Source organism: Bicyclus anynana, chromosome 9 (assembly GCF_947172395.1).
Source record: "Bicyclus anynana chromosome 9, ilBicAnyn1.1, whole genome shotgun sequence".
In the NCBI taxonomy this organism is placed as follows: domain Eukaryota; kingdom Metazoa; phylum Arthropoda; class Insecta; order Lepidoptera; family Nymphalidae; genus Bicyclus; species Bicyclus anynana.
The window spans coordinates 4,258,343-4,284,621 of record NC_069091.1 but is presented as its reverse complement, the minus strand read 5'-3'; the positions used below and the strand labels follow the sequence as shown (position 1 = coordinate 4,284,621).

General features: G+C 35.9%; 3 protein-coding genes across 3 annotated transcripts in view; all 3 read right to left on the bottom strand.

Annotated features, from left to right (window-relative positions):
* Nucleotides 1-26,279, bottom strand: part of LOC112044568 (ATP-binding cassette sub-family G member 1-like) — a 92,569-nt gene that overhangs the window by 14,790 nt on the left and 51,500 nt on the right. The window contains exons 3-7 of the mRNA XM_024080438.2: nt 25,804-25,993; nt 23,811-23,956; nt 20,670-20,829; nt 1,905-2,089; nt 1,474-1,627 (exon numbers count right to left, since the gene is read on the bottom strand). Of these exons, the coding sequence (XP_023936206.1) occupies nt 1,474-1,627; nt 1,905-2,089; nt 20,670-20,829; nt 23,811-23,956; nt 25,804-25,993 (835 nt within the window). The remainder of the gene's footprint in view (nt 1-1,473; nt 1,628-1,904; nt 2,090-20,669; nt 20,830-23,810; nt 23,957-25,803; nt 25,994-26,279) is intronic.
* On the bottom strand, nt 13,344-14,525 carry LOC112044569 (17-beta-hydroxysteroid dehydrogenase 14-like). The gene has a single exon (XM_024080439.2). It carries the CDS (start codon nt 14,390-14,392, stop codon nt 13,637-13,639), a length of 756 nt encoding a protein of 251 aa, XP_023936207.1. The 5' UTR covers nt 14,393-14,525; the 3' UTR covers nt 13,344-13,636.
* Nucleotides 16,697-18,686, bottom strand: LOC112044572 (17-beta-hydroxysteroid dehydrogenase 14-like). Its single transcript, XM_024080441.2, has one exon. The coding sequence runs from the start codon at nt 18,556-18,558 to the stop codon at nt 17,809-17,811; it is 750 nt and encodes a 249-aa protein (XP_023936209.1). The 5' UTR covers nt 18,559-18,686; the 3' UTR covers nt 16,697-17,808.

The window sequence follows — 26,279 nt, the reverse complement described above, 5'->3', positions numbered from 1 at the left end:
AAAGTATGCATACAGAGTAGCTTGTGTTACGGGTGCTAAGATAGTTGATATTATAATATTAATATACAATTATATACTACATATAAATACTTATATAATGTATAAATACACACAGACACTGGAAAACACTCATGTTTATCACACATATTTTCCAGTTGTGGGAATCGAACCCACAGCCATGGATGCAGAAAGCAGGGTCACTACCCACTGCGCCACGCGGCCGTCAAAAATAGAATACAATTAAGATGGTGAGAAAATCAACAAAGCTTACATAAAAAGCTGTCGATAACCTGGATTAGGCCTAAGGTTTTTGTAAATAACAAAAAAACGGAGGCGTAATTCTATTATAATTTTTTATCAAACGGGATTACGATTTACGTGGGCGGTGCACAAAACAAAGCAATCACGGCTTATTTTTCACGATTTATAATTGAAACTTTATTCCAAGATTATTTATTATTGTATTTCTATCTCTTTAGAGATTTTTTTTGTCAAAAATAAGTTACGAGATATTTATCGCTAAGTAATTATAAATTGTGATTATCCCATTAAATGCCCGCGTATTCAGTAAGCACGTCATCATCATTATCATCAACAACACATAATCGGCTCACTCTTGAGCACGAGTCTCTTCTCAGATTGAGAGGGGATAGGCTAATAGTCTGCCACGCTGGCCCAATGCGGATGGGTAGACTACACATACGTAGATAAAAAAATCTTAGGTAAGTATGCAGGTTTTCCCACCATGTTTTTCCTACACCAGTTGAAGCAAGTGATAGTTAATTTCTTAAAATGCACATATTTAACTAAAAAGTTTTGGTTCAAGCCCCGGACCTTATTTGAACACTAGCTGACGCCGCGCGGTTTCACTCGCGTGGTTCCTGTTCCCGTAAGAATACTGGGATAATATATCCATAGCCTTCCTCAATAAATGGGCTATCTAACATTGAAAGAATTATTCAAATCGAACCAGTAGCTCCTGAGATTAGCGCGTTCAATCAAACAAACAAGCAAACTCTTCAGCTTTAAAATATTAGTATAGATACGCCTTCCGAATCAAAGGCAGAGGTCATATCCACTGGTCTATCACGGCTTCAGTAAGTACATATCTATAGTACAGCCTTACTTGATGAGTACTGTTTACCTACAAAGAAATTAGAAATTAAGGTAGAAAACGCATTTCATTTCATAACTCATTTATTTTAAATTATTTATGATTTGTTTATAAAATGTTATATAACATGTATTAACCATAACTAATTGTTTTAAGCTTATTAATCAAATTCATTTTCATTAATTTAAGCACAAGTTAATTATAATTATTATTAGGTGTGAAATGACTAGTGATTTATACCCACATTTTTAATTTGTTTGTTGGTAAACAGTACTCATCAAGAAAGGCTGTAGATACTCGTAAATTTCACAAGACAAATCGTTTAAAATTGTAGTAAGATGTAGTTTTACCTAACTCACCGAATTTCTAATATTCTGTGTGAACATTCGTTTTATCAGGATTGTGAATTGTGTCATGAAACTAGTTGGGAACTCCATCTTTTGCATTTGTTCTTTAGCGACGAGTTCCACGAATATCCTTTGGATGGACTCGTCGGAATGTAATACTGGTCTCCTGTAATATAAAAGTTATTATTAAGTTTTAACACTAATAGATTTTAGTATTTAAACTATCGTTGTTGTTCATATTAATTGAATCGCTGACGCCGCGTGGTTCCCGTTCCTGTAGGAATACGGAGATAATATATAGCCTATAGCCTTCCTCGATAAATGGGCTATCTAACACTGAAAGAGTTTTTCAAATCGGACCAGTACTTCCTGAGATTAACGCGTTCAAGCAAACAAACAAACTCTTCAGCTTTATAATATCAGTAAGTATAGATGTCTCTAACCGTCCGTCTCTAGTTATTCTGTCCAGCCGCCTGCATAGCTTTCCATTTTGACACAGTTCTGACATCTGCGCCGACGCGTCCATGTTCCCTAATAAAGTTTCCAGAACAAAATCGGCCGGATTGTGCGTCGTTGGACATACATGACCGATTTCTGATAAGTACGGCACAAGGAGTGGCGCCGCGCCCTGTAAAATGACAATAGCAATTAGCACGTTGGAGGAATTTGTTCTCTAATGCTAAAAGTAGGGGAGCCGAAGAGAGGTTTTTTGCAGTTACTCGGGCGCGTTAGATGAACGTAAGGGACTATACCTTGCGCTTGCACGTTGTTTAGTACCTCAATCAAGATTATATGAACCCATAATATTGGTGGGTACGTTTAAGGCAACCAAAAAAAATTTACTTCTGAAATACTCAACCAGCACGTCAGATTAGGATAACGTAGGTGAGTTGAAAGCTAAAAGGTGTGCATTTCGAAATCTGTAACCGTAACGTAATGGAATGGGAATGTTCCAAAGTTACAAAATTATGCCCTTATTTTTGTTATTCAGCCACGAGCGCGGTTAATTTTTTACTTATTTTGAATGAAATAATCTTCTGAATAATCGCTTATGTTTTCTGATGATTTCAGTAAGCCAAAGTAATAAAAATTGTGTTTAAAGTCTGTAGTTTTTTTCCCCACCGCAGAAAGCGAAAAAAGTATACAACAATTTATTCTTTATATCAGTTAATCTACCAAATCGAAACTTTCCAATGACGCTGTAGTAACCGCAAATTTAGCAACCCGGGCTCCCCTACTATAATATGCGTCAGATCATTGCTGATCAGCCGGCCTATTCACTAACCTTGATGTATTTTAGCTACCTAATATAATTAATATCAATTCAATAACAACCGCAGCTTTAGTATTCAGTAAAGCCCATTTGTTAATTAAAATCACAATGTCATCTATACAATGTCACCAACCTATGATATCCACTACGTCTCGTCAGTAGCCACCAGCAGGCTAATTTACTATCTTTGATGTATGTTAGTTGACATATATGAAATTAAGATTCTATGTAACAAATATCATCTGGTGTATACTGAATTACTGACAACCATTGGTGGATATCATACAGTAGGTAGATGACATTTCACAGTTGTAAAGACCAAGTTAGTGGAAAGTGGCTAGCTGAAGACGTTTTTTAGCTATAATTTAAATTTTGATTAGATAGTAATAAACTAACAGTCAATACGAAATAGGTTTAGGTTGGATTTTGTAACTATCATCGATGGCTTAAGGTGCTCTCCGAGTCAAGGAATTCTAACGCTACCGACACTCCAACTCTGGAATGACAATTTTTAGCTCAATATTCCTCAGTCTGACTCGGAAATCGCTGGATCAACGCGGTGGTTCGTGCAACCGATCTACAATGCAAGTCACACACACCTTACTTACAGGCCTTTGAAAATCACACTTCACACTATCACACGAAAAGGTGAAGGTTTGTATGTGTGTTTGTTAACTGTTTTAAAATTAGAGATAGATTATATATTCTGGATTAACACAATATGGACTTTTTATCATATCAGCCGATGGTCGTCCACTGCAGGACATAGGCCTTTTGTAGAGACTTCCAAACATCAAGATACCGAGCCACCTGCATCCAGCGAATCCCTGCGACTCGCTTGTTGTCGTCAGTCCACCTGGTGGTGGGTAGACCAACACTGCGCTTACTAGTGCGGGATCGCCATTCCAGCACTTTGGGACCTATCTATCTATTGGCTATCGTCTATTGGCTCTTCGAACTGTGTGCCCCGGCCATTGCCACTTCAGCTTCGCAACTCATTGAGCTATGTCGGTGACTTTGGTTCTTCTGCGGATCTTCACGAGTTCACTCGCCCGCTGTGTGACTCTGAGCCTTCTTATGAGGTCCTGTAGTATTTCTATATATTTCTCTTAGAATTCAATTAAAGAATCGCTTTAAATTCGACTCTTGAATACAGCATCCAGCAGTAAATTTCACGTAAGACGTAAACTGCGTCTGAAGAAAACACCGAGCTATACTCTAGAAGGACATTAAGGAGGGAAACTCCGTTATACGTCTACTACATATAGTAATTTCAATTTTATCGTTTCCTTCAGAAATATACGACTAATCGTAAATACAGGATGGAGAAAGCTTTTAAACACGAAACACTTGAAATGTCTCAAGCGGGAACGGTATTTTATAGCGTTTAAAATGAATATGTTCTGGAGGTTTTGTTACTTTTATATTTTACCATCGACCCGTGTGTTCTTATGGGTAGGTCCTTGGGTTTGGTCTCCACTGGTTAGTTTTGTCGTCGTATATTATTGTCGCTTAGCCTATACCTAATAACGGACATTCAGTTTATCAGTAATCCCGCGGGAACCATAGATTTTTTTGGAATAAAAAGTAGCCTATATGTTGCTCCATCGCGTCCTCTATCTATAAATCCCGTTGAAATCAGTTCAGTCTTTCCAAAGATTAACCCGGACAAACATAAGGACAGGCAGACGAAAAAGCTTGTTTGGTGTCGTGTAAATAACTTGAGCTCTTGAAAAAACACAGTTATCTTGAAACCACAGATAGATACTTCAATTTTATTTATTTATGTATTGATTATATATCGCCAATTAGGCGGGTTGAATTTTGATGAAATTTTTTGTGCATAATCAGTAGGTCTGAGAATCGGCCAACATCTATTTCTCAAACCCCTAAATCCTAGGGTAGGGGTAGGGTAGGGGTAGGGTAGGGGTAGGGTAGGGGCAGGGTAGGGGCAGGGTAGGGGTAGGGTAGGGGTAGAGTAGGGGTAGGGTAGGGGTAGGGTAGGGGTAGGGTAGGGGTAGGGTAGGGGTAGGGTAGGGGTAGGGTAGGGGCAGGGTAGGGGCAGGGTAGGGGTAGGGTAGCGGTAGGATAGTTGTAGGGTAGGGTAGGGTAGGGGTAGAGTAGGGGTAGAGTAGGGGTAGAGTAGAGGTAGGGTAGGGGTAGGGTAGGGGTAGGAGTAGGGTAGTGTAAGGTAGGAATAGGGAAGAAGTGCAAATAAATAAATTAATAAGTCAAAACAAAGCTTGAGCGGGTCCGCTAGTCTATTCTATAAATAGATGAAGTTCATGAATCAACTTTAGTAGTTTTCGAGTTTATAGATTTACTTCGATAGCTTAATTAATGTAGCTTTTATTTTTGTAGTATTTATTCTATTGGTGAAAAAATTTTTGAAATACATCCAGTAGTTTAGGTGCGTAACAGAAAAACAAACAAAAAAATCTAGTGTTTCATAATATTAGTTTTATTTAGACTAGAGGACTACCGCGACACTGATCGCGTGAAATGCGGTTTTTCACAAATCGCGAGGGATCCATGGATTTTACTGACATGACGTAGCCTATGTGTTAATCCAGGGTATATTTCATCTCCATTCCAAATTTTAGCCAAATCAGACCAGCAACTGCAGCGTAAAGGAGTAACAACCATACACACACACTAACACTTTGACCTTTATAATATTAGTGTGGTATTTCAAGTCAACAAGTTACAAATTCGTCTTTCGACATACGTAAGAGTAAACATAACAAGACAATGTAACGCGATGTATCAGACGAACTTAATTTAAAAACTTTTACTGATAGTAAGGTGGAAATATTGTAGAATTCATCGAAAGTGAGTACTATTTCAGCGAAGTTCTGAAAGCTTTATTCTCCCCAGGGATGGCGGACCCAATAATAAAAGTCACAAACAAGATATAGTGTCGGCGAAAGAAATATGAAAATTGCACGAAGTTTAGAGGAACAGTTTGTGAGGGGATAGTTTTATTTCACGGACGAGGTAACTTGCGAAATGATAGTAATTTGCCTTTGCAATCAGCAGGTAATGTAAACGGTGTCTTGAACGTTGTGAAAAAGATTAGTAGGTACTTTTCCTATTCGTTCGCTAGTTGCCTCGACTAGTGACAGAAGGGCTGGCTCATTTTTTGCGCAAAGGATCAGCCTGGCTGTCCAGCGCGGAAATGCAGCCAGTATTCTTGCCACCATTCCACGTGGGCATGATTTGTATAGTTATTAGAATAAGTTAACCGAAGATGTGTTAAGAGATACCAGGCGCGAGTGTAATAGCCCAAGAGCCCACGACAGCCAGACCTTCGTTATTTTATAAAAATTGAAATTTTCTCTGTAGATGTCTCCTATACAGGTAAGAACGACCAGCGACTATAAAGTTTGGGTTGTGGTTACCTGGGCAGGTAACAGGTAGTAAAGGTGTATAAAATAGTACTTGAAATTCGTTAAAGTATAAAGCTCAATTTTTTAATATTTCCTTCGGGATAACTTTAAAAATCTCGTCATCCATTGCCGGACACTTATGACAGTTGCTACCCCCTGCCAGACACCCCTAAACTTTAATAAATTATAATTATACTTTCGTTATAGTATAAAAGCTAAATTTGATATATGTTACTTGGGGACTTATAAAAAGATGTTACCTCAATAGCCGGACAGTTTTCGTGGTTTTTACATCTTGCCAGACACATCGAAAGTCCACTCACTATAGGTGCGAGCGCGAATGCTTAGTCGATTACTATTTTTTAAGATATCTAATAAAAAATAATTTTATTACGTTCATAGCCATGTTGTATAAAGTAAAAAATGTTTGTTTAATATCATAAAAATATAAAAAAAGTATAATTACAAGTAAAAAAAGATAATTAAACTTATTTATTAATTTAAACATTGTCATCGATGTTTTCATTTTCTTCATCACTACTACTCCAGTCGATGGCAGAATCGTCCTCAACATCACCTTCTTCTTCAGTGTCTGAAAAAAAATAAGCAAGTTCAAAAATTAAGCAAGTTTATACAATTATAAATAATTCAAAAATTATGTATCATAATTTGTCATAATAATTATATACCTGATTGAGTTTTGAGTGAATCACTAACATAACTCGGCAGTTGATCCCCTTCAAACCATTTGAACTGGTATTAGTCATCTTTTAATACCCAGCCATTATTTTCTGGTTGATATGTGGTTGGATTTTTTAAATGAGCATTATTCCAAATTGTACATATATAATTTGCTCGCAGAAATTGCTGCAGTAGTTCGCTTTTGCAAGGTGGTAGGTTGCTAGCGTCAAAATTTCGCAACTTCTTTCGGTCAAAAGCTTCGTTTACATCGGAGACTGTGTACGAGTCGATGAATATTTGAAGTCTAGCGGCATCAACATCAATTACATTAGGGACATTATAGACATTGCATATAAATGTCTGAATAATATAAAAGATATTTTGTTGATGATTTAAATTTTTAATTAATTCGTTGTTGCCGAAGTTCTTGAAAGCTTCATGGTACTCTGGATCTTTTTTTAATATCTTATACGGTTTTAATTTTCCTTTTCTGAAGAGCGCAGGATTAAAATCACAACCTTACCACAAGTTAACAGTCCCAACTCTGCATGTATTTTGGTTAGGTCCACATACCTTAAATTATTTCCGGTGCCTGTAAGCATCCAAACAACCGAATCACTTTTAAGGTGATGCATGTTACCAAGCATTATAGCCGCAATATCGGTATCAGCACTTCTTATTACTATTTCTGCTGGATAGTTGATGTTACATGCATGATATACTATCTTTGTATCTGCTTCCTCGTGTGCTGGGCATGACAACTCTTCAATCCTTGAGACAACTTTGTTGCAATTATCAACAGTAAAAGAATGACACTTTCTGAAATTGATGTATATTGTTTTGTTGCCAATAAATGGCACCACTTTATCAGTAGCCCAATGTGAAATAAAAAAATCAACTAAAGCTTCTTTGAAATTTAAATTTTTCAACTCTTTTGTGAAATCACTTGGTCGAATTTGTTCGGGCAGTTATAGAGTATTCCAATAGCGCAGATTCTAACCGTTGGGAATGCTCATAATCTTTGATCGATGGAGTAAATTATTGATCAAAAATCACATCAATTCTCGAAGCTTGAAATTGAGTAGCCATTTGCAACAATTTTTTTGAAATATTTCCAAATGTTTTTGGAACATTTTTCATTGTATGCAGTAGGAAGAAACCGTCAATTATTATAACATCTATATGATGTGGTTGCTCATAAATAAAGCATTCGCGCTCGCACCTATAGTGGACTTTCGATGTGTCTGGCAAGATGTAAAAACCACGAAAACTGTCCGGCTATTGAGGTAACATCTTTTTATAAGTCCCCAAGTAACATATATAAAATTTAGCTCTTATACTATAACGAAAGTATAATTATAATTTATTAAAGTTTAGGGGTGTCTGGCAGGGGGTAGCAACTGTCATAAGTGTCCGGCAATGGATGACGAGATTTTTAAAGTTATCCCGAAGGAAATATTAAAAAATTGAGCTTTATACTTTAACGAATTTCAAGTATTATTTTATACACCTTTACTACCTGTTACCTGCCCAGGTAACCACAACCCAAACTTTATAGTCCCTGGTCGTTCTTACCTGTATAGGAGACATCTACAGAGAAACTATCAACTTTTATAAAATAACGAAGGTCTGGCTGTCGTGGGCTCTTGCTCTATAACGTTCGTATTGAAGTATGGTTTTGTTTCTGAATGTATTTACACAGTAGATATATTACAAGCAGTAGTTGGACTTCATACTAAAGGTCGAAACGCGAGCTATACCTACGCAGCTCGTACGTGGGGTGATCGTGGGGTGAAGACCGTTGCGACTGTGCCGCGGTGACGAACGCAGTGTATTGGATTTTTTAATTATGACCACTAGGAAAAAAGTTATTATTTTTATAAAGTTTGATTAATATTTTGTATTCTAAAGGCATAATTTAATAAATATATATATAAATAAATGCTTAAATGATAAAATTGTGTAAATAGGTAAATGACGTAAACGTTAATATAATATTATGAAATAATTATTTATTAACTTCTTCATTTAGGTTGTTTTCTTTGATTATTATGTAATACATAGATTTAAATCTTATGACATGTATGTTTTGTATACTTGTATTTTAAGGTAATAAAGAAGTTACGTAAAGAAGTTGTTTGAATTTAACAACATTATTGTGTTGCTCATACTTTAATGTATTTGAATAAAAAAAGTAAAGAGCCAGCTGATATCAATATACCTATCCAGATTTTTTTATTAAACTACTAGCGAACCCGGTCAATCTCAATTTGTTTTTTGTAGTTCCTTCCCTACATGCCAAGTCAGGGTCAATTTTTTATCGTCTATTCTATAGTGTGGGGGTATCGTTATCGGTATTTTTGTACATTACATAAGGGGTTAAAGTGCTAACATAATCTACGGAACCCTACACTGCGCGTGGCCCGACACGCACTTGACCGATTTTTTATTATTTGGTCACCTAGTGTGGTGGTAATAGGTAGATGGCATCACCAAAATAAATATATGAAGGTCCTTCAAGATCATTGATTAGTATCAGCCTTATTTAAATCTACCAATCAAAAAACAACACGCATTTTATTGATCACTTCCTATTTTACTACAATTTACAAAGTATTTTATTTGTTTATTTAAAAAAAAGTATATTTACAATCACATAACTAAATGGAAACACAAAGTTGGCAAATTTAATTAAAATGCTGGAGCCAGGCAGCCCTATCACATGTTTACGGAGCGCGCGGCTGTAGGTATTTATTTCAAAAATATGGCCGAGTTATTATACTGCTTGTAATATATCTACTGTGGTATTTATAACGAGTAAAGAATTGATTTATTTTACTAGTATCTGTTAAAAACCGACGAATCCAAACAACAATGTCACCCAGATCCAAATGAAAACTCTACCTTCTACTAAATCTCTAGTTTCTTCTCTTCGCAACTGAAAGTTTTAGAGTGAATATACAATACAACGTGCGTAGAGTTTTTTGTAGGATTTGGTTGACATTATCGCTTGGATTCGTTTTTTTTACGGATAATAGGAATGTAGATCAATTATTCTTTGACTAATGAAAGTAGAGACTGAAAACGACCGGCAAATTTAAAACACTTAGTTACAGTTATTAATGACATACATGATGGAGGTCATGGGTTTGATTCCCGGCTGGGCCTATTGCGGTTTTCTTAATTGGTCCAAATCTGGCTAGTGGGAGGCTTCGGTCGTGACTAATTACCACCCTACCGACAAAGACGTACCGCCAAGCGATCTAGCGTTCCGGTACGATGTCGTATAGAAACCGCCTAAACAAGCCCGCTTCTATCTTAGATTGCATCATCACTAATGATGTAATTACCATCAGGTGAGATTGTAGTCAAGGGTTAACCTGTAAAAAAATATTTTCGTTTCGAAAGGGGAACACTTGAGTAACAAAAGAATTTTCACTACTCTTGCTCAAAAACACTGTCATATTACCACTCCACAGCGGGGCTAAACAAGCATTTTAGCCTCTAGGGGCTTAAGTAATTTTGTTTTTTTAATTCTTGTCTGTTACGAGTACTAGCCAAGTACTAGCCTACTATAAAACGGAGGAGGTTTTATTCGAAAATAGAATCATTATAGGTAAGGCCCTGATTGTTTTGAAAAATAAATAAAAAACTTTAAATTAGAATGAAATGCAGCGTTCTTGTCTGTGGAATGCGTTCATTTTTTTATTTAATTTTTGTTTAAGTTGCGAATAGAGCGAGATTTGAAGACATGGGACATCCTGTACGGTAATTAATACCTTTGCCCTTTTCTCGTGTGAAAGAAAAATAAAATTAAAAAGCGAAAATTTTAAAAACAATATTGCCGTGAACAATCCATACTTAATTTTTTTGATGAAATTTATTGTAAATTTGTGACCGTAACATACATATAGTTCAACGTTAATTGTTATTGTTGTCTTCATCTAGTGATAATGGTGATCCTAATTTGGAGATGGATGAAATTTTCAATCTGTTACCATCAAAGTCGAGACGCGTTTACTTAAATACCTACCTAGGTAAAGTGGAGAAAACAACAACGAATGGATTCACTTACGAAAGGAGTTTTTTAAACTATTATCTGCCACGTTTACCTCAAATAGTCATTATTCATCTTCACAGGAGTCGGAAATTATGTTGCCGGGTAAAAGCATCTCCCTTAATATCCAAAATTGTAGACTTTGTACATTTAATTTTCAATTAATATTGAATATTGTACTAAACTATTTTATTTTCTCGCAATAGTAGTGAAAAGCAGAGTGTAACACGTGGGGCTAAACCCATTATAAACTCGGTTTCTATTTAGGCGGCCTAAAAATACCTCGGCCTAAAAATACCTCGTATATAATGGGTCTTTTTAGCCCCTTGTATAACAATCTACTATTACATTGAATCATAAGATAAAACAGTCGATATGAAAATTAGTCTATAGTAGTTTATAGTAGCTATCTATTAGTGTTTATTACTTCGTCCGACCAAAGCTACATTAATACGAAAACTCATTTCTAGAACAGTAACAGCACTACTTATCATTACAAAATATTACTTACTTGAAGTCTAAGCTCCAAAGTCGACATTTTCACTTCAAGTACATTTGCAACATTCTACGCCGTTGGGTATTTATTCTCTTTGGCGTCGTCAGCACAATTAATGATGACACAAAGGATCGACTAATTTGCGTTATACAGTGCAGCCTCATTTCGTTACAGACCACAAAGGTTCGTGACTGCTAGTGGTTTTCAATTTAAAGCCTCTAGAGTGTAGTGCCTGGAATTTACTTTTGCGTTAGTTAATAAATAAATGATCGCAAAAGTAAATTCCATAAGAATTAGGTAAATGCCATAAAAACAACACTTGTAAAATGTAGCAATTCTCGCAATCAGTTATTCTACCGCAAAAAGTTGTGAGATCCATGTAATACCAAGTCGATTACTTTATTCTGTCCGTAATTAAGGGATCTTCTGTTTCAAGCTATTACGTAATTAGCTAACCCAACACATCTTAAAGTAAACATATCAGTATTAAAATCTTTTAAATTTTAAATAAATAGATTGACTTGTCCATCGCATATACTCGTATGTTACAATTAATGCATATTATATTTAACTAGCTGACGCCGCGCGGTTTCACCCGCGTGGTTCCCGTTCCCGTAGGAATACCGAGATAATATATATAGCCTATAGCCTTTCTCGATAAATGGGCTATCTAACACTGAAAGAATTTTTCAAATCAGACAAGTAGTACCTGAGATTAGCGTGTTCAATCAAACAAACAAACTCTTCAGCTTTATAATATTAGTATAGATAACATTTCTTAGAGCGCTTGCCAAGTCGATCACTGCCGTGCCCCCAGATAAACGCAGCATTACCTACATTTTTTTTAAAACACTATCATACTGAAACTAATCACACCTGATTAACGTTTACTTTAATTTCAAGGAGCTTTAAAAAACTAATCCAAGTTTATAAATAAGGCCGTCATTTTACTCTGGTTGAACAATTGATTAAACACAGCATTACATATTTTATCAACTATCAAACTGGACCTAATCACGACTGCATAAGGTTTAGTTTAATTTGAAAGAAATTGAGATTATAAACATAATCCACGTTTATAAAAAAGGTCGTATTAGTTGAACAAGCGTTAAGAGTGAATCAATGAATTTTTTACTAATGTAACTAGAAGCTGCGATAGTCATACATACCTACCTCTTATTAGGAAGGTTGAAAGTATGTCTGCCTATGTTCCTACCGTAGGTACGTACGGTAGCCAATTATGGTCTTTGGACTGTGGTGGCTTTGGAAGTTATCGCAAACGCTTCGACTACTAGAAAAATGTATGGGAATGACAGATCTTGATCACGTGACCTGTCAAAAGAAAATGTCATTCCCATAAACTTGGCTACAGGGGCAGGTTCTAAGGGTGCCGACCCTCAATCGTCTAAGTATAATATTATAGACATACATAACAGATGAAAGAGCATGACTGTAAGCTGCCTTTGTGAAAGTGATGAATATATAGATTTGCTTCCTGCAAGACTAATCCTACTAATATTATAAACGCGAAAGTTTGTATGGATCTTTGTTTGGATGTTTGTTACTCTTTAACGCCGCAACTACTGAATAGGTTTGACTGAAATTTGGAATGGAAATAGACTTTACTTTGGATTAACACATATGCTTTTCATCCCGGAACAATCCATAGTTCCCGAAAAATTGTGAAAAACTAAATTTCACGCGGACGTATTCGCGGGCGTCCGCTAGTAGCACAGTAAATATCTCTGTGCGTGTATAAGATGAGCTTCACCGACCTGTCAATCGGATGAAAAACTTGTTTTATATTTAAATATGTCAATAAATATATTGTCAATGGGTTGTTTAAAAAATCCAGGACTGATTTTTTGCAGACAACCCTCTGCCACCGTATTGGTAATGAAAATGTGTTACAAACTTCAAAATCAAAGATAGACAACTTATTAACGAACTTTATTTAATAAAAAAAAAAATTAGGTGCATAATATATCGACCATTTTTTTTAGAATAAGAGTTTATTGTATAATTCTAATTTCAAATTTCAATTTGACTATTCTTAGATGCATATAAAAGCAAATTGTTCATTACTCTCGCTTAAACTCGATAACAATTTTACCGACGTTAATCAAGAAACTTAGCCTAGCAATTTTAAATAGTAAAATAAAATATAAGTATATCTAATAGCTTCTATCTAAATCTAAAATTAAATTAAGAAATGTCTTGTCACTCGTATATCCATATTAAGCGCATGCTGCACATGGAAAGACGTTTCCACTCACGAATTAAGTGCGTTTTATCAACATGCCGTTATCAATCACAGTGTTTGATCCAGTCATACCTTTCCCTTTATCGCTAGCTACGAACAATATCATTTCAGCGATCTCTTCTGGGTCTGAGACTCTATTTAAAGCAGTTTTCAGTTTAATAGCATCATAATCAGCATTTACATTGCTAGCGTTATTTACAAAATCAGTTCTGGTTGGTCCAGGACTGACCGTGTTCACTCTAATCCCGTATGGTGCCAATTCAATAGCCGAGCACTGAGTGAAATGGTTAACAGCAGCTTTGGAGACGTAGTAATTTATCGTTCCTGGAGCAATAGACGGAGTGATGAGAGCCCCAACGCTGGATATGTTAATGATGTTTCCTTTTGTTTTTGCTAAGTGCGGAGCAGCAACACTTGTCATATGTACAAGACCTCTTAGGTTAGTATCCATGATGATATCGTAAGCTTTCATCATACTTTCACTCTCCATGATATTCCCAGAGTATACCAATCCGGCGTTGTTAATTAAGATGTCCAGGCGGCCAAATTTCTTGATTGTTTCATCCATGATTCGTTTCACATCGTCGTCTTTCCTTATATCTGCATTCAACACAAGGGGGTTCTTGCATTTAGCGGAGACTGACTTTAGCTTGGCTTCGTTACGTCCTACCATAACCACTTCAGCGCCCGCTGCACTAAAGGCTATTGCTGTGGATGCTCCTATTCCAGAGCTAGCACCAGTCACTATAACAACTTTATTAGTGAAGTCCATTATGGTGTACGTTAACGTTGGTGTACGTATGTTTAACTGTCAAAGCTGGGTGATAATGATAAGTAAAACACTTAGCTGGTCCATTATATAGGAAAATCGTCGAATATTGCAATCACACCATTATTTGGTAGTATTTTTTACAGTCAAATAAGATATGTATTCTGTAGTACTTATCTAATCATATATATATCAAATTCGCTGTTATCATAAACACTTCAATAAACCAGTCACGCGCAGTGTAGGGTTCCGTAAATAATATTACACTTAAAATTACAACTATATTATGGTGTAATCGAGAAAACCCTCATCGTCAATTTACATGTAGATAATTAAATTGTATTTGTAATTCTTGACAACTCTTTAAATTGTAATTGCTCTGAGTGAGGTATAAGGTAGAGGCTATTACTACTCAGCCTTGCCAACTGCCAACCTCCTTGTGGTATAGTCATCATAGTGTGACACTAAATGATGGTATATCAATATCACAGGCTGTGGCATCAAATGGGAGGGGAGTCGGAAAGTAGTAATTTTCGGAAGAGATCTGTTCTATTTGACAAAGTCAGTAAACGAGTTTGAAGACTCACCATGGTCTATTGGTAATATATTAAGTAAGGTCGAAAAGTTCTACCCAAAATATGTTGACAATTTAATTGAAGATCTTAGAGTCTTCAAAGCCTTCGACTCGGTGGAAATCTGGGCTATGTTAGGTATATGCGTCGAAATATTTATACAAGGATAACAGTGAAGAGTGGGACAGGGAGATGTGATCTAGCGAAACTATTTAACACTGGATAGTATTTAAGCTTCTGAACTGAACGGATTTGGCATCAACATGAATGACAATTTAACCCACTAATTAGATTGTAAATAATTATGGACCTCATAAGAAGGCTCAGAGTCACTCAGCAGGCGATGGAGCGAGCTATGCTTGGAGTTTCTTTGCGTGATCGAATCACAAACTAGGTGAAGTTAAAGTGGCAGTGGGCAGAAAACATAACAGTTATATTGATGAGCCGATGGTACAAGAGTTCCTAATATTGTCTACAGAACCCTAAAACGATAAACAGCGGATCGATTGTAGACTCTTCCAATTGATATGTAAACTTGCGTTTTTTACTTAACTTTAAATTCAAACCGATGATATTGCGCCATCAATAGAATCATGAAGCAATACTATTCGTCGAGATTGATGTTATGATGATAATGATGACGGAAGCAATTTTAAAGGCGAAGACAAATTTTCCAGTCATGTTGTCAGTCAGTCCATAGTTGATGCGCATTTTTTACCAAACGCTAAATTCAAATCGATAATATTATCGTTATCTCCAGTGGTAGGTGAATTTTCAAGTCTCCATACTTATATTACAACTGCGGAAGTAAGCTTGGTTGCATAATAGAAAATCTCAAACCAATGCAAAGATGTATCTTATATAAATAACATTTAATCTCTGTATTCCTTCGGTAAAAGGAATTCTGCGGGGGAATCCACGGGGCGTCAGGTCTTAGTACACAATATAAATGTGTAAGGGAAGTTAGGTAGCTATTTTAACATCTAGTTACAGCCTACAGAGGAGAGCTTTGGAAAGCCTTGGAAGCTAGTCTGACTACTTTTAGGGTTCCGAACGTAAGTACAAAAACGGAATCCTTGTACTCGTGATATCACTCGCGCTCAGTCCGTCCGGTTGTCCATCTGTTTTCTCCCAATGTACTGGACTAATTAAGTTGAAGTTTGGTATACATATCAATTTCTACCCCAACCCAATCTCAGAGATATATCGTGAATAGATGAAATCTTAATATATGGGGTAATTATGGAGGGCAAGAAAAAAAGTTAAATAAAAAACTTTTGCAAACTACAATGAGTGAAATCAAATTAAAGAGTATGAAGTCTTGAATCTATCTTTTTTGTAATGTTCAAATAAAAAGATTTCAAGTTTTTTAAAAGACGCAAATGTCCCTTGTCTGAAAAACTATCGAATCAAAAATTAAAAAAAAAAAATACGGAAGATAGATTTTTACTTGAATATTTTCGGAAAAACTTGAAACTCAAATTTTTGCAAAATTAATGTGCGATAAATGAAAAATCTTGTAAAGAGGATCTCAAATATTTGTGTTTTAGTTGTAATTTGAAAATAAATATCTTTTAAGTTATACAAGAAAATAGACCATTCGCTCTTTTCTCTGATACTACTGAATCTAAATTTTTGAAAAAACTACAGAAGTTAGTCTTTTACTTGAAAATTTCTAGAAATTTTGAAATTTTTGAATATGAAGACACATCAAATTAAAGAGCTTGTTAAGACGATCTCAAATATTTTATTTGTAATTTTAAAATATATAAATACGTAGCAAAATAAACTAATATTACTTAATTATTATACTAAATGTGGTATCTTCTTCTTCTTAGGGTGCCTCTCCGACTAGCGAAGGTTGGCAGTCAGTTTCTTGAACTCGTCTCTATCCTTCGCGAGGTGAAATAATTGTGCGGCGCTCGCGATCTCGGTTTACTCTCTGATGTTTCTCAGCCAAGACTTCTTCCTGCGACCAACGCCTCTTCACCAGCAACCTTTCCCTTCAAGATGAGCTGTAGAAGCTCGTATTTCTCTTGTCGCACGTGCCCTAGATACGCGACTTTTCTCGTCTTGACCGTCTGCAAAAGTTCACGCTTCTGATTGACGCGTCGCAGAACTTCGGTATTAATCACTTTGTGAATCCAACTGATAGCCAGCATGCGTCTAAACGCCCACCTTTCGAACGCTTCTATACGTTTCCTGATCTCCTCTTTTACTGTCTAGGCTTCACATCCGAATAGAATTATGGGCCAGATGTAACAACGAAGGAGTCGAATGCGCAGAGGGATCTTAAGACTGCGACTGCAGAGAACTTTTCTCATTCTGTTAAAAGTTCTTTGAGCTATTTCAATGCGAGTCTTAACTTCCTGAGCGCTACTCCAGGTTTCATTAAGCCACGTACCCAAATATTTGTATTTGCTCAAATGTGATATAATAATTAAGAAAAGTAATAATAATATATAAGATAACCAGGATACTTTGGATTAAACAACTCACGGTACATAAGTGAGAGGATATGCAGATACCGGCGAGGATGGATAGGAAGCCTAACCTAGTATTTTTAAGCATTTATGTTACACACTTCAAAACCAAAGATTTTTAAGAGCTTTTTTAATTTACTTTATTTTGTAATAAAACTTAAATTAGGTTACATTAGTATCACTTAAACTGGAAAACAACGACGTTTATCGACGTTATTCAACGTTACTGATGTTATTCAAGAAACTAACATAAATTAACTAATTAACTTGTATTAAACGTTATTATCAGACGCCTAACGGACGAACGGACGTTATATCCAATACTTATCATGTTATACATGGAAAGACAGTAATTATTGACAAATTAAGAGCGTTTTATCAACGCCCCGTTATCAGCCAAAATGTTTGATCCAGTCATACCTTTCCCTTTATCGCTAGCTACGAACATAATCAATTCAGCGATCTCTTCTGGCTCTGAAACTCTTGTTAAAGCATTTTTCGTTTTAATTACTTCATAATCAGCATCAATATTGGCATTAGTTATGAAATCAGTCCTGACTGGTCCGGGACTGACTGTGTTCACTCTAATCCCGTGTGGTGCCAAGTCAATAGCCGAGCACTGAGTGAAATGGTTAACAGCAGCTTTGGAGACGTAGTAATTTAGCGTTCCTCTAATTGCTGGAGTGATGAGACCCGCAACGCTGGATATGTTAACGATGTTCCCTTTTGTTTTTGCTAAGTGTGGAGCAGCTACACTTGTCATGTGCACAAGACCTCGTAAGTTCGTATTCATGGCGAGATCGTAAGCTTTCATCATACTGTCACTTTCCATGATATCCCCAATGGTTACTAGTCCGGCGTTGTTTATTAAGATGTCCAGGCGGCCAAATGTCTTGATTGTTTGATCCATGATTCGTTTCACATCGTCGTCTTTCCTTATATCCGCAATCAACACAAGGGGGTTCTTGCATTTCGCTGCGACTGACTTCAGCTTGGCTTCGTTTCGCCCTACCATAACCACTTCAGCGCCCGCTGTACTGAAGGCTTTAGCTGTGGACGCTCCTATTCCAGAACTAGCACCAGTCACTATAACAACTTTATTATTGAAGGCCATTTTACTGTATGTATAAGTATATAGTGCTGTTACACGTATTTAAACTTTCAAAGCTAAATGCTATTGATGCGTAAAACATATAGTTAGTACATTATATAGGAAGACCGTCGAGTTTTGCAATCACACCATTAATATTATTTATTCAGTAAAATTAAATAAGTAGTGAGTAGTACCTATCTTATCACTGTATATCAAATTCTCTGTTATCTAACACTTAACAGTAAGTAACCATCCAGCTAATTGCATGTCGGGCACGTGCAGTGTAGGATTCCGAAGGTTAAATTAGCTCTTCAAGCCTAAATGGAAAAATGGTGAACCCACAGTATATCTAACTACCAACACTTTGGTATAGACGCGAAAAAAAACCATAACTTTTTTTACAATCTTGTAGGCATTATGAGACGAATATCTTAGCATTCTATGGATTCACAATGCGGGTGCCGGGTCCATCGCGTGGAAAAACGAAAACCTCCGAACAGAGCGCCGATCTTGTGACCAATGGGCGTAGGTTTAAGGAATTCCTTGATAAATATGATGAGTTTCAGCTTTCTAGTTTAAAGAATTTCTTAGCTATGTTATTAACAATGTAATTTAATTAATTAGTACGTATTTTGTATAAATTATCGTGCTCCAAGTAGCTCTTTAAATTGTAAACGCAATTTAGCTGTGTGAGGTGCAAGATAGAGTCTAGTACTAATCAACCTCCTCAACTGCCAACCTCACCCTGCGGAACCGACGCGGTTAATCGAAGAAGAAGTCGTGAAACAGTGCATGTGAAAAGACGAACAGACTTCCGGATCCGAGACTTGGTCGCTAACTATGGGTCTCAAAAGAAAGCTCAAAGTCACTCAGCGGGCGATGGAGCGAGCTATGCTTCCAGTTTCTTTGCGTGATCGAATTAGAAACTAGGAGATCCGCAGAAGAACCGACAATACTCAGCGAGTCGCGAAGTTGAAGTAGCAATAGGCAAGGCACATAATTATGTTGCAGGGCCGATGGATGCTGAGGTCCTAAGGTGATGGAATGAATGAAACCACACTATGAAAGAGACGAGTATAAAGAATTTTAAACATAAAAGATGATTTCTTTACCCCTTTTCGGTTTCTTTAAGGTTAAAATAATATTTTTCAAGATCTAGATTGTATCTAAGCTAAATCTCGGACGTACGGGAAAACGGAAACGGCGATACGATAAAGTTTCCTTGTTGACAACAGAAACCAAAAATAATAAAAAAAATCAATGAATAGATTGTTGGTTGTTAACTCTTCCAATTAGAATGTACATGTATTTTTTACCTAACTCTGAATTCAATCCTACGATATTGCACCATCATAAAAAATTATGACGCAATATTGGTTGGGATTGATGTCATGATGGTATTATGATGATAATGATGACGGAAGCAATTTTCAGTACGAAGACGAATTTTCACGTCAGTCTGTAGTTGCGCTTTTCAAATTCAAACTGATAATAATTCGCGTCGCGTTATCTTTAGTGGTAGGTGAATTTTCAAGAATCGATACTTAATGATGACTTCGAAAGTTAGTTTGATTGTTTAGTAATCTTTCTAAACTACTAATTATTTTAAAAATTCTTACACCAAAGGAAAACTTTTTTTTTATTCTTTACAAGTTAGCCCACATATAAGTGATGATGCAATCTAAGATAGAAGCGGACTAACTTGTTAGGAGGAGAATGAAAATCCACACCCCTTTTTGGCTTCTACACGAGATCGTACCGGAACGCTAAATCGCTTAGCGGTACGTCTTTGTCTGTAGGGTGGTAACGAGTCACGGCCGAAGCCTCCCACCAGCCAGACCTGGACCAATTAAGAAAACCTCAATCGACCCAGCCCCGGATCGAACCCAGGACTTCCGTCTTTTAAAAACCAATCCGGTCCCTAAAAACTGGTTCCGTAGACCAGTAAGAAGCGGATCGACCCCCCACCAGGTAAACTGACGACATCAAGCGAGTCGCAGGGATTCGCTGGAAGCAGGCGGCACAGTATGTTTGGAAGTCCCTTCAAAAGGCCTATGTCGTACAGTGGACGTCCATCCGCTGATGCGATGAAGTGGCAAACTAGAGTATGAAAAAAAACTGATGTACTTTACCTGGTAACAGCACAGTCCTCTCGATAAAACGTAGACACGGTCAAAGAGAGAGAACAATGATGCAGATGGTTGGTGTATAGTGCAAATAATGGTTCTCCCTTGTCTAGATAGCAATCGCAGAAGAACTACTAGATGACGTATTGACACTACATCCAGGCCTCTGAAACAATGAAATTAAAAGTCAGAAGTGACTTAATAGGTACGTGTTGTTTGACGGCATTTCTAGCACATTTGGTAGTGCTATGGCTCCAGAGACTTGGGTTCGATTCCCAGCACAGATTTAAGATTTAATATGTTCTAAATTGGCTCAGAAGTCTCGTTTGGTGATAGGCATAGCCGTCAGAGGGATGAATAAACTTGTATGTACCTCTTCCAAGACAGTCCGCTTTCATCTAAGATAGAAGCGTCACTGAACATCAGGTAAGATTGCAATCAAGGGCTTGTCAAATAATTAATAAAAAATCAGAACCAAATATATACGTTGTGGCGCTCTTGATAAGGTTCCTTAATTAGGGTAAGAATTGTGTAGAGAGAAAAACGAAGAAGTGGGAAAATGATTTTCAGATTATCTATTATTTAGCGTTCTATATTACTATTATTTAGCTTTCTATGTTCTTTGCATACAACCATCAGTGTCATAATAATTTTAATGGAAAGAAAGTCCCTACAAAAGACCTATGTCCTGCAGTGGACGTCCATCGGCTAATATGATGATGATGATTACGATAACTTTAAATAATCTTTCAAAATCGATTACCTACGGATTAGTCATAGGAACAGTGGATCTTTTCTCTATAGAAAAACTACAAAATTAAATAGTGTTCAAAAGTTTCAAGAGTTATTGAAACTCTTGAATGTGCTCTGGTATCAGAGTGCAAGGTGCGTTGAGATACGATAAAATAATAATAATCAGATTGTTTGTTATCTTTAAATAACATATTTATTTATTACTTACTTATTTATTTTTTGAACGAAGGTTTGAGAGTTTTTCTTTGGATAAGATAAAATAGACAGGTGCTTTTGAGTGAATGTTTATGTTTTATGATAGTTTTTGGAGTGATAATTTACGTAACACGTTACGTTTCGAAGCGATTTACCCTTCCTTAAACCGCTTCGAAACGTAACTCGTTACGGCGCCACCTTATCTGGCCTCCATTTCACTCATGCATACGGTAGCAGGTTCATGTTATCAGTTCTGTCGAGCGTGGCTAGACGTTTATTTTTTTTTGGTACGCGGGTTTCTAATGTCACAAGGGATCATTCCTACTGTGATGTGACTCTAAATAATTTAAAAATGCATTCTTCTATGTTGACGTTCCTTTAGTTAAGGTATACATACATTAGAGTGGATTTTTGCTGTGACCTTACTACTACATACAAATCCTATGCAAAAATATAACATTTTTTTTAAATGTAAATTAAGAGCGGTTATAGCCCAGTGGATATCACTTTTGCCTTTGATTATTCGATTCCGTCCGGGGCATGCACTTAACTTTTCAGTTATTTGCATTTTATCAAACGGAAACAAACCGTGCATACCTGAGATTTTTTTTAATTTTCTACGTATGTGAAGTTCAATCAAGTACCAATCAGCAATATGGACTGTTAGCTTCACCTTCTCATTTTGAGAGCAGACACTCGTGGAGCCCAATATGGGTTGTTAATTATGATTAATCGCGGTGTTTCTAAAGTAGGTACAATGTATGTCATTGCTATAACAGATCGACGTTTATAGTCAGGGATCCCTAGAACATTTTGCACACCTGATTACTAACAAGCAAATTTTTGTGAGTAGCTTCATCTCGATGAAACGATCAACTTTTTTATTTAAGAAAATTCTTGATTCTGATTGCTGAGTTATCAGGAAAAGAAAATTTCAGATCGTCAGAACGAAATAATGTACCACGCATTTAGTACGACAATACGGCTGTTAAATTGTATAACTATTAATTCAGCAGCAGTAAAAAAACAGCTGGTTAGTAACTCAATTAGCTACCAGAATCAATAATCAGAATAAAAAAGTTGATCGTCACATCGAGATGAAGCTACTTACGAAAAATTTGCTTGTTAGTGATCAGGTGTACAAAATGCTCTAGGGATCCCTATTTAGCAATACTAATTATGCAGTCCCTTAAAAATCAAAACAAGTGCTGGAGTTTTTACTGTGATTAATGGTTTTTCTGCATTATTTTACTTATATCCAATTTCGTCGCAACGTTGTAAAATAGCTAAAAGGTATGCAACCCAAATTAAGCGAAGGCAACCCGATTAGACGCGTGAGCGAATGTTATACCCATAAAGGTTTTCCGATCGACCCACGTATCTAAAATGGCTAAAAGTACTTAATCTAATGAATTGCTTCGTATTCTAGCAATGGAACCTTTTCTCTGCGCATGTTTCAATTTTCCAAACACGAGTCGGGTTTATGAGCAATAAAACGTTACTTTTGGTGTGATTAACTGGGTACAGTTACTTTGTATTGTGTAGATTGTAGATTTGGCCTAGTAACAGTAGCAGCTTTATATTGTGCTCCACAAGGATTGATTGGAATTCGCCAACGGCAGCATTTGCCACATTTGGATGTTCTTGTTTTAGCCATTCACTGGTTTTTGATCATTATTATATACTATACAGATACCTACATTGATACTCAAACATAGGTACATGATTATATAGATACAGCCATGTTGAATATCATTCTCGCCACAATTTCGTTTCTTCTTCTATTTTAATACAGTTAGACGATATTAGTGATAGCGTATGTGAGTAAAAGAGATTTCTTTTGTAGTAGAAGAGTAGTTTTGGTTTCAAATCCAGCGAGCCTGTATTCTTTCATGCTTGAATACATATAGGTATACTGCATTATATACAATATACATAATGGGTAATGAAATAATTAAAATGCTATACGTTAAATATCAAAATCGTTCGAACATTAAAAAAACAAATATAATTTAAGTTACATAATTATAAGTCATTATTATGTAATAAAAGGAGTAACAGACCAAAAATTGTACCCTGTGGTACTACCATTAAAGTAAAGAGTCCTGTGAATTTTAATTAATTTTTAAAACCTTTCATTTAAAGGACCATTTACAAATAAGAACCAGTGTTTTACAAGAATAATAAAGATAGACTTACGTGGTAGGTTCATCAAGAAATATGATAGGCGGGTTGTTGACCAGTTCCAACGCCACAGAGAGACGTTTAGATTGACCTCCAGATAGGTTTTGTGACATGGTGTTGACATGGTCCCACAAGCCCAGAGTTTGCAGAATTTCTTCCACCTGAAAACATGTAAAAACAAACGTTATTTTTTCATAAGATCCGGCAAAATGTTAAATATAGTTTTTTTATGTACAACGAAACATTTATTGTCATTTTTTTAAATCACTTCTATTGAAAACGTTAGTATTTAAAGGCTAAGACAAAACTATCTAATCTTCATTCCAACATTACGGAGGTTCTCAATTTAGCACCTTCACAAATTTATCTAAAAATCGTGAGCCAATGAATTTAATTTATTTTTTAACATCTAATAAATCGTTGATTTATTTGCAATTACCTATATTTCAAGTAAATTAACATCATGTATATTAATTAAAAATTTTGATGTAGAACAATAGATATGCCTCAAGAAGATTTCCGGAGCAATTTGGAATAACTTTTGATTTTGAAGATTGTTTGTGAATGGATACCGGAAGCCTCACTGGAGATTATTGACGAAGTCATATCCGCTCCGTTATTAAATTTCAGTAGGTAGGTAAGGGCTAAATTGAAGATAAATATTATATCAGAAGCTTACATAAGATCTAAATTAATTGTAATTGACTTTTTCAAATACAAACGTAATTAAGTACTTTTTATCTGTTGACCAGTAATTGTGAAATACATTATTAAACAATAATCAAATCACTATCTTATCTTTATTGTCTTAATACAAAAAATAGGTTTGATACAAACTTGTGAAAAAAAGTCAATACGGTCTTTTGGGGAAAATTGATTATTATGAATTTCACGGAAGAATATAGTTATTTCTGCACAGTGTGTCTCATATATCATCTGAGTTTACAGAAATGTATTATTTATGTATTACAGCTTAGATTCTCATCGACGTTCTGTGATTTATGGCAGTTTGGCCATACTTCTGTCTGGAGAACAGTGTAATATATGGGTACTTGATCAAACGTATCTGTAATGATTGTTTGAATTGTTGAATATCAAATGACATAGAGTTATTAATGCACTGTATTATATTTTAGCTTACTTTTTGCTCTTAACCATTCGATAAACTGCACATTTGCCATTAGTTTATGAGTAGGTGTTATGGTGGTGTTTTCTCTAAACATGTAATACAAATAAAAACATTTGTGCAAAGATCGTTATAAAATATTTTTTGGCAACATAAATTCGGCATGCACTATGCACTATGTGATAATGTATTGTCAACTACAATTAAAAGATTTTTTGTCAGAACAATAAAATTTAAATATTTAAAAAGTAAGATTTAAAGAAAAATGCAAGAGTTGAGCTGCTCCAAGTATGCCGCCATCCTAAAATAATTTGATCATTATTGTTAAGAAGCTGCTTTCGGTAAAAGCGTATAAGCTTCTATCAGTAAATTAAATCACTTAAAGATGTTTCTAGGAGTGAATCCGTCAAGAAAAGATCGTAATCTTAACGAACGGCAAACTATTCTTATTATCAGGTAATGATGTGGATGAAGAACTGTTTTTATTATTTAACGATAATGACGACGAACTATCATTTTTATCAGGTTATGATGACGATAAAGAAATATCCTTATCAAGAGGTAATGATGACAATGAAAATCTATTCCTATTATTAAGTTATGAGGACGATGAAGAACTCTCTTTATTATCAAGTAATGACGAAGCTTACGAACGATTCTTATTGTATGGTAAAGATGACGATGAAGAAGTATACTTATTATCAGGAAATGATAACGACGATGTACTATCTTTATTATCAGGAAGTGATAACGATGAAGAACTATTGTGTCAGGTATGATAACGTTAAGAGCTCTCCTTATTGTCAGGCAATGATAACTATGCTACCACATAACAGGCAACGCTAAAATCTAAGCGAATGTTACTAACTCTTCCGTACTTACAATGAGTTCCTTTTCCGGCTTGCCCAATTCCTTGCCAAGTTTGAGATCAGCTGCTATCATCATGGACTCTTTGACGGTGAGCCTGGGCTGCAGTAAGTCATCTTGCATGATATAGCTGCTGAGTTTCTTAAACACCCGCATGTCTCGTGCATGGCCGTTTACCGTGATGCGACCGTCCACGCCGATTGAACTGTGAAAACATACGAAAATCATGGTTATCCCTTCACTGAGCCGTTTATTGGATGAAAAGACTTATCAATAAACTAGCCGACGCTCCGCGGTTACACCCGCGTAGTTAGTTTCGTTCCCGTGGGAATCTATATCTAGAATCTCTACTTATAATACAAATTCTGTACATTCTGTACATTGAAGATATATTGAAAAGCTAAAAATTTTTTTTCGATTTTTTGTGTCTGTCAGTCCGTGTTTTTTTGTTATTCGGGCATAACGCTGAAACTACTGAATGAATTCAAATG

Excerpts from the sequence above, each read along its gene's own strand:
- LOC112044569 (XM_024080439.2), bottom strand. The coding sequence starts at position 14,392 with ATGGACTTCACTAATAAAGTTGTTATAGTGACTGGTGCTAGCTCTGGA.
- LOC112044572 (XM_024080441.2), bottom strand. The coding sequence starts at position 18,558 with ATGGCCTTCAATAATAAAGTTGTTATAGTGACTGGTGCTAGTTCTGGA.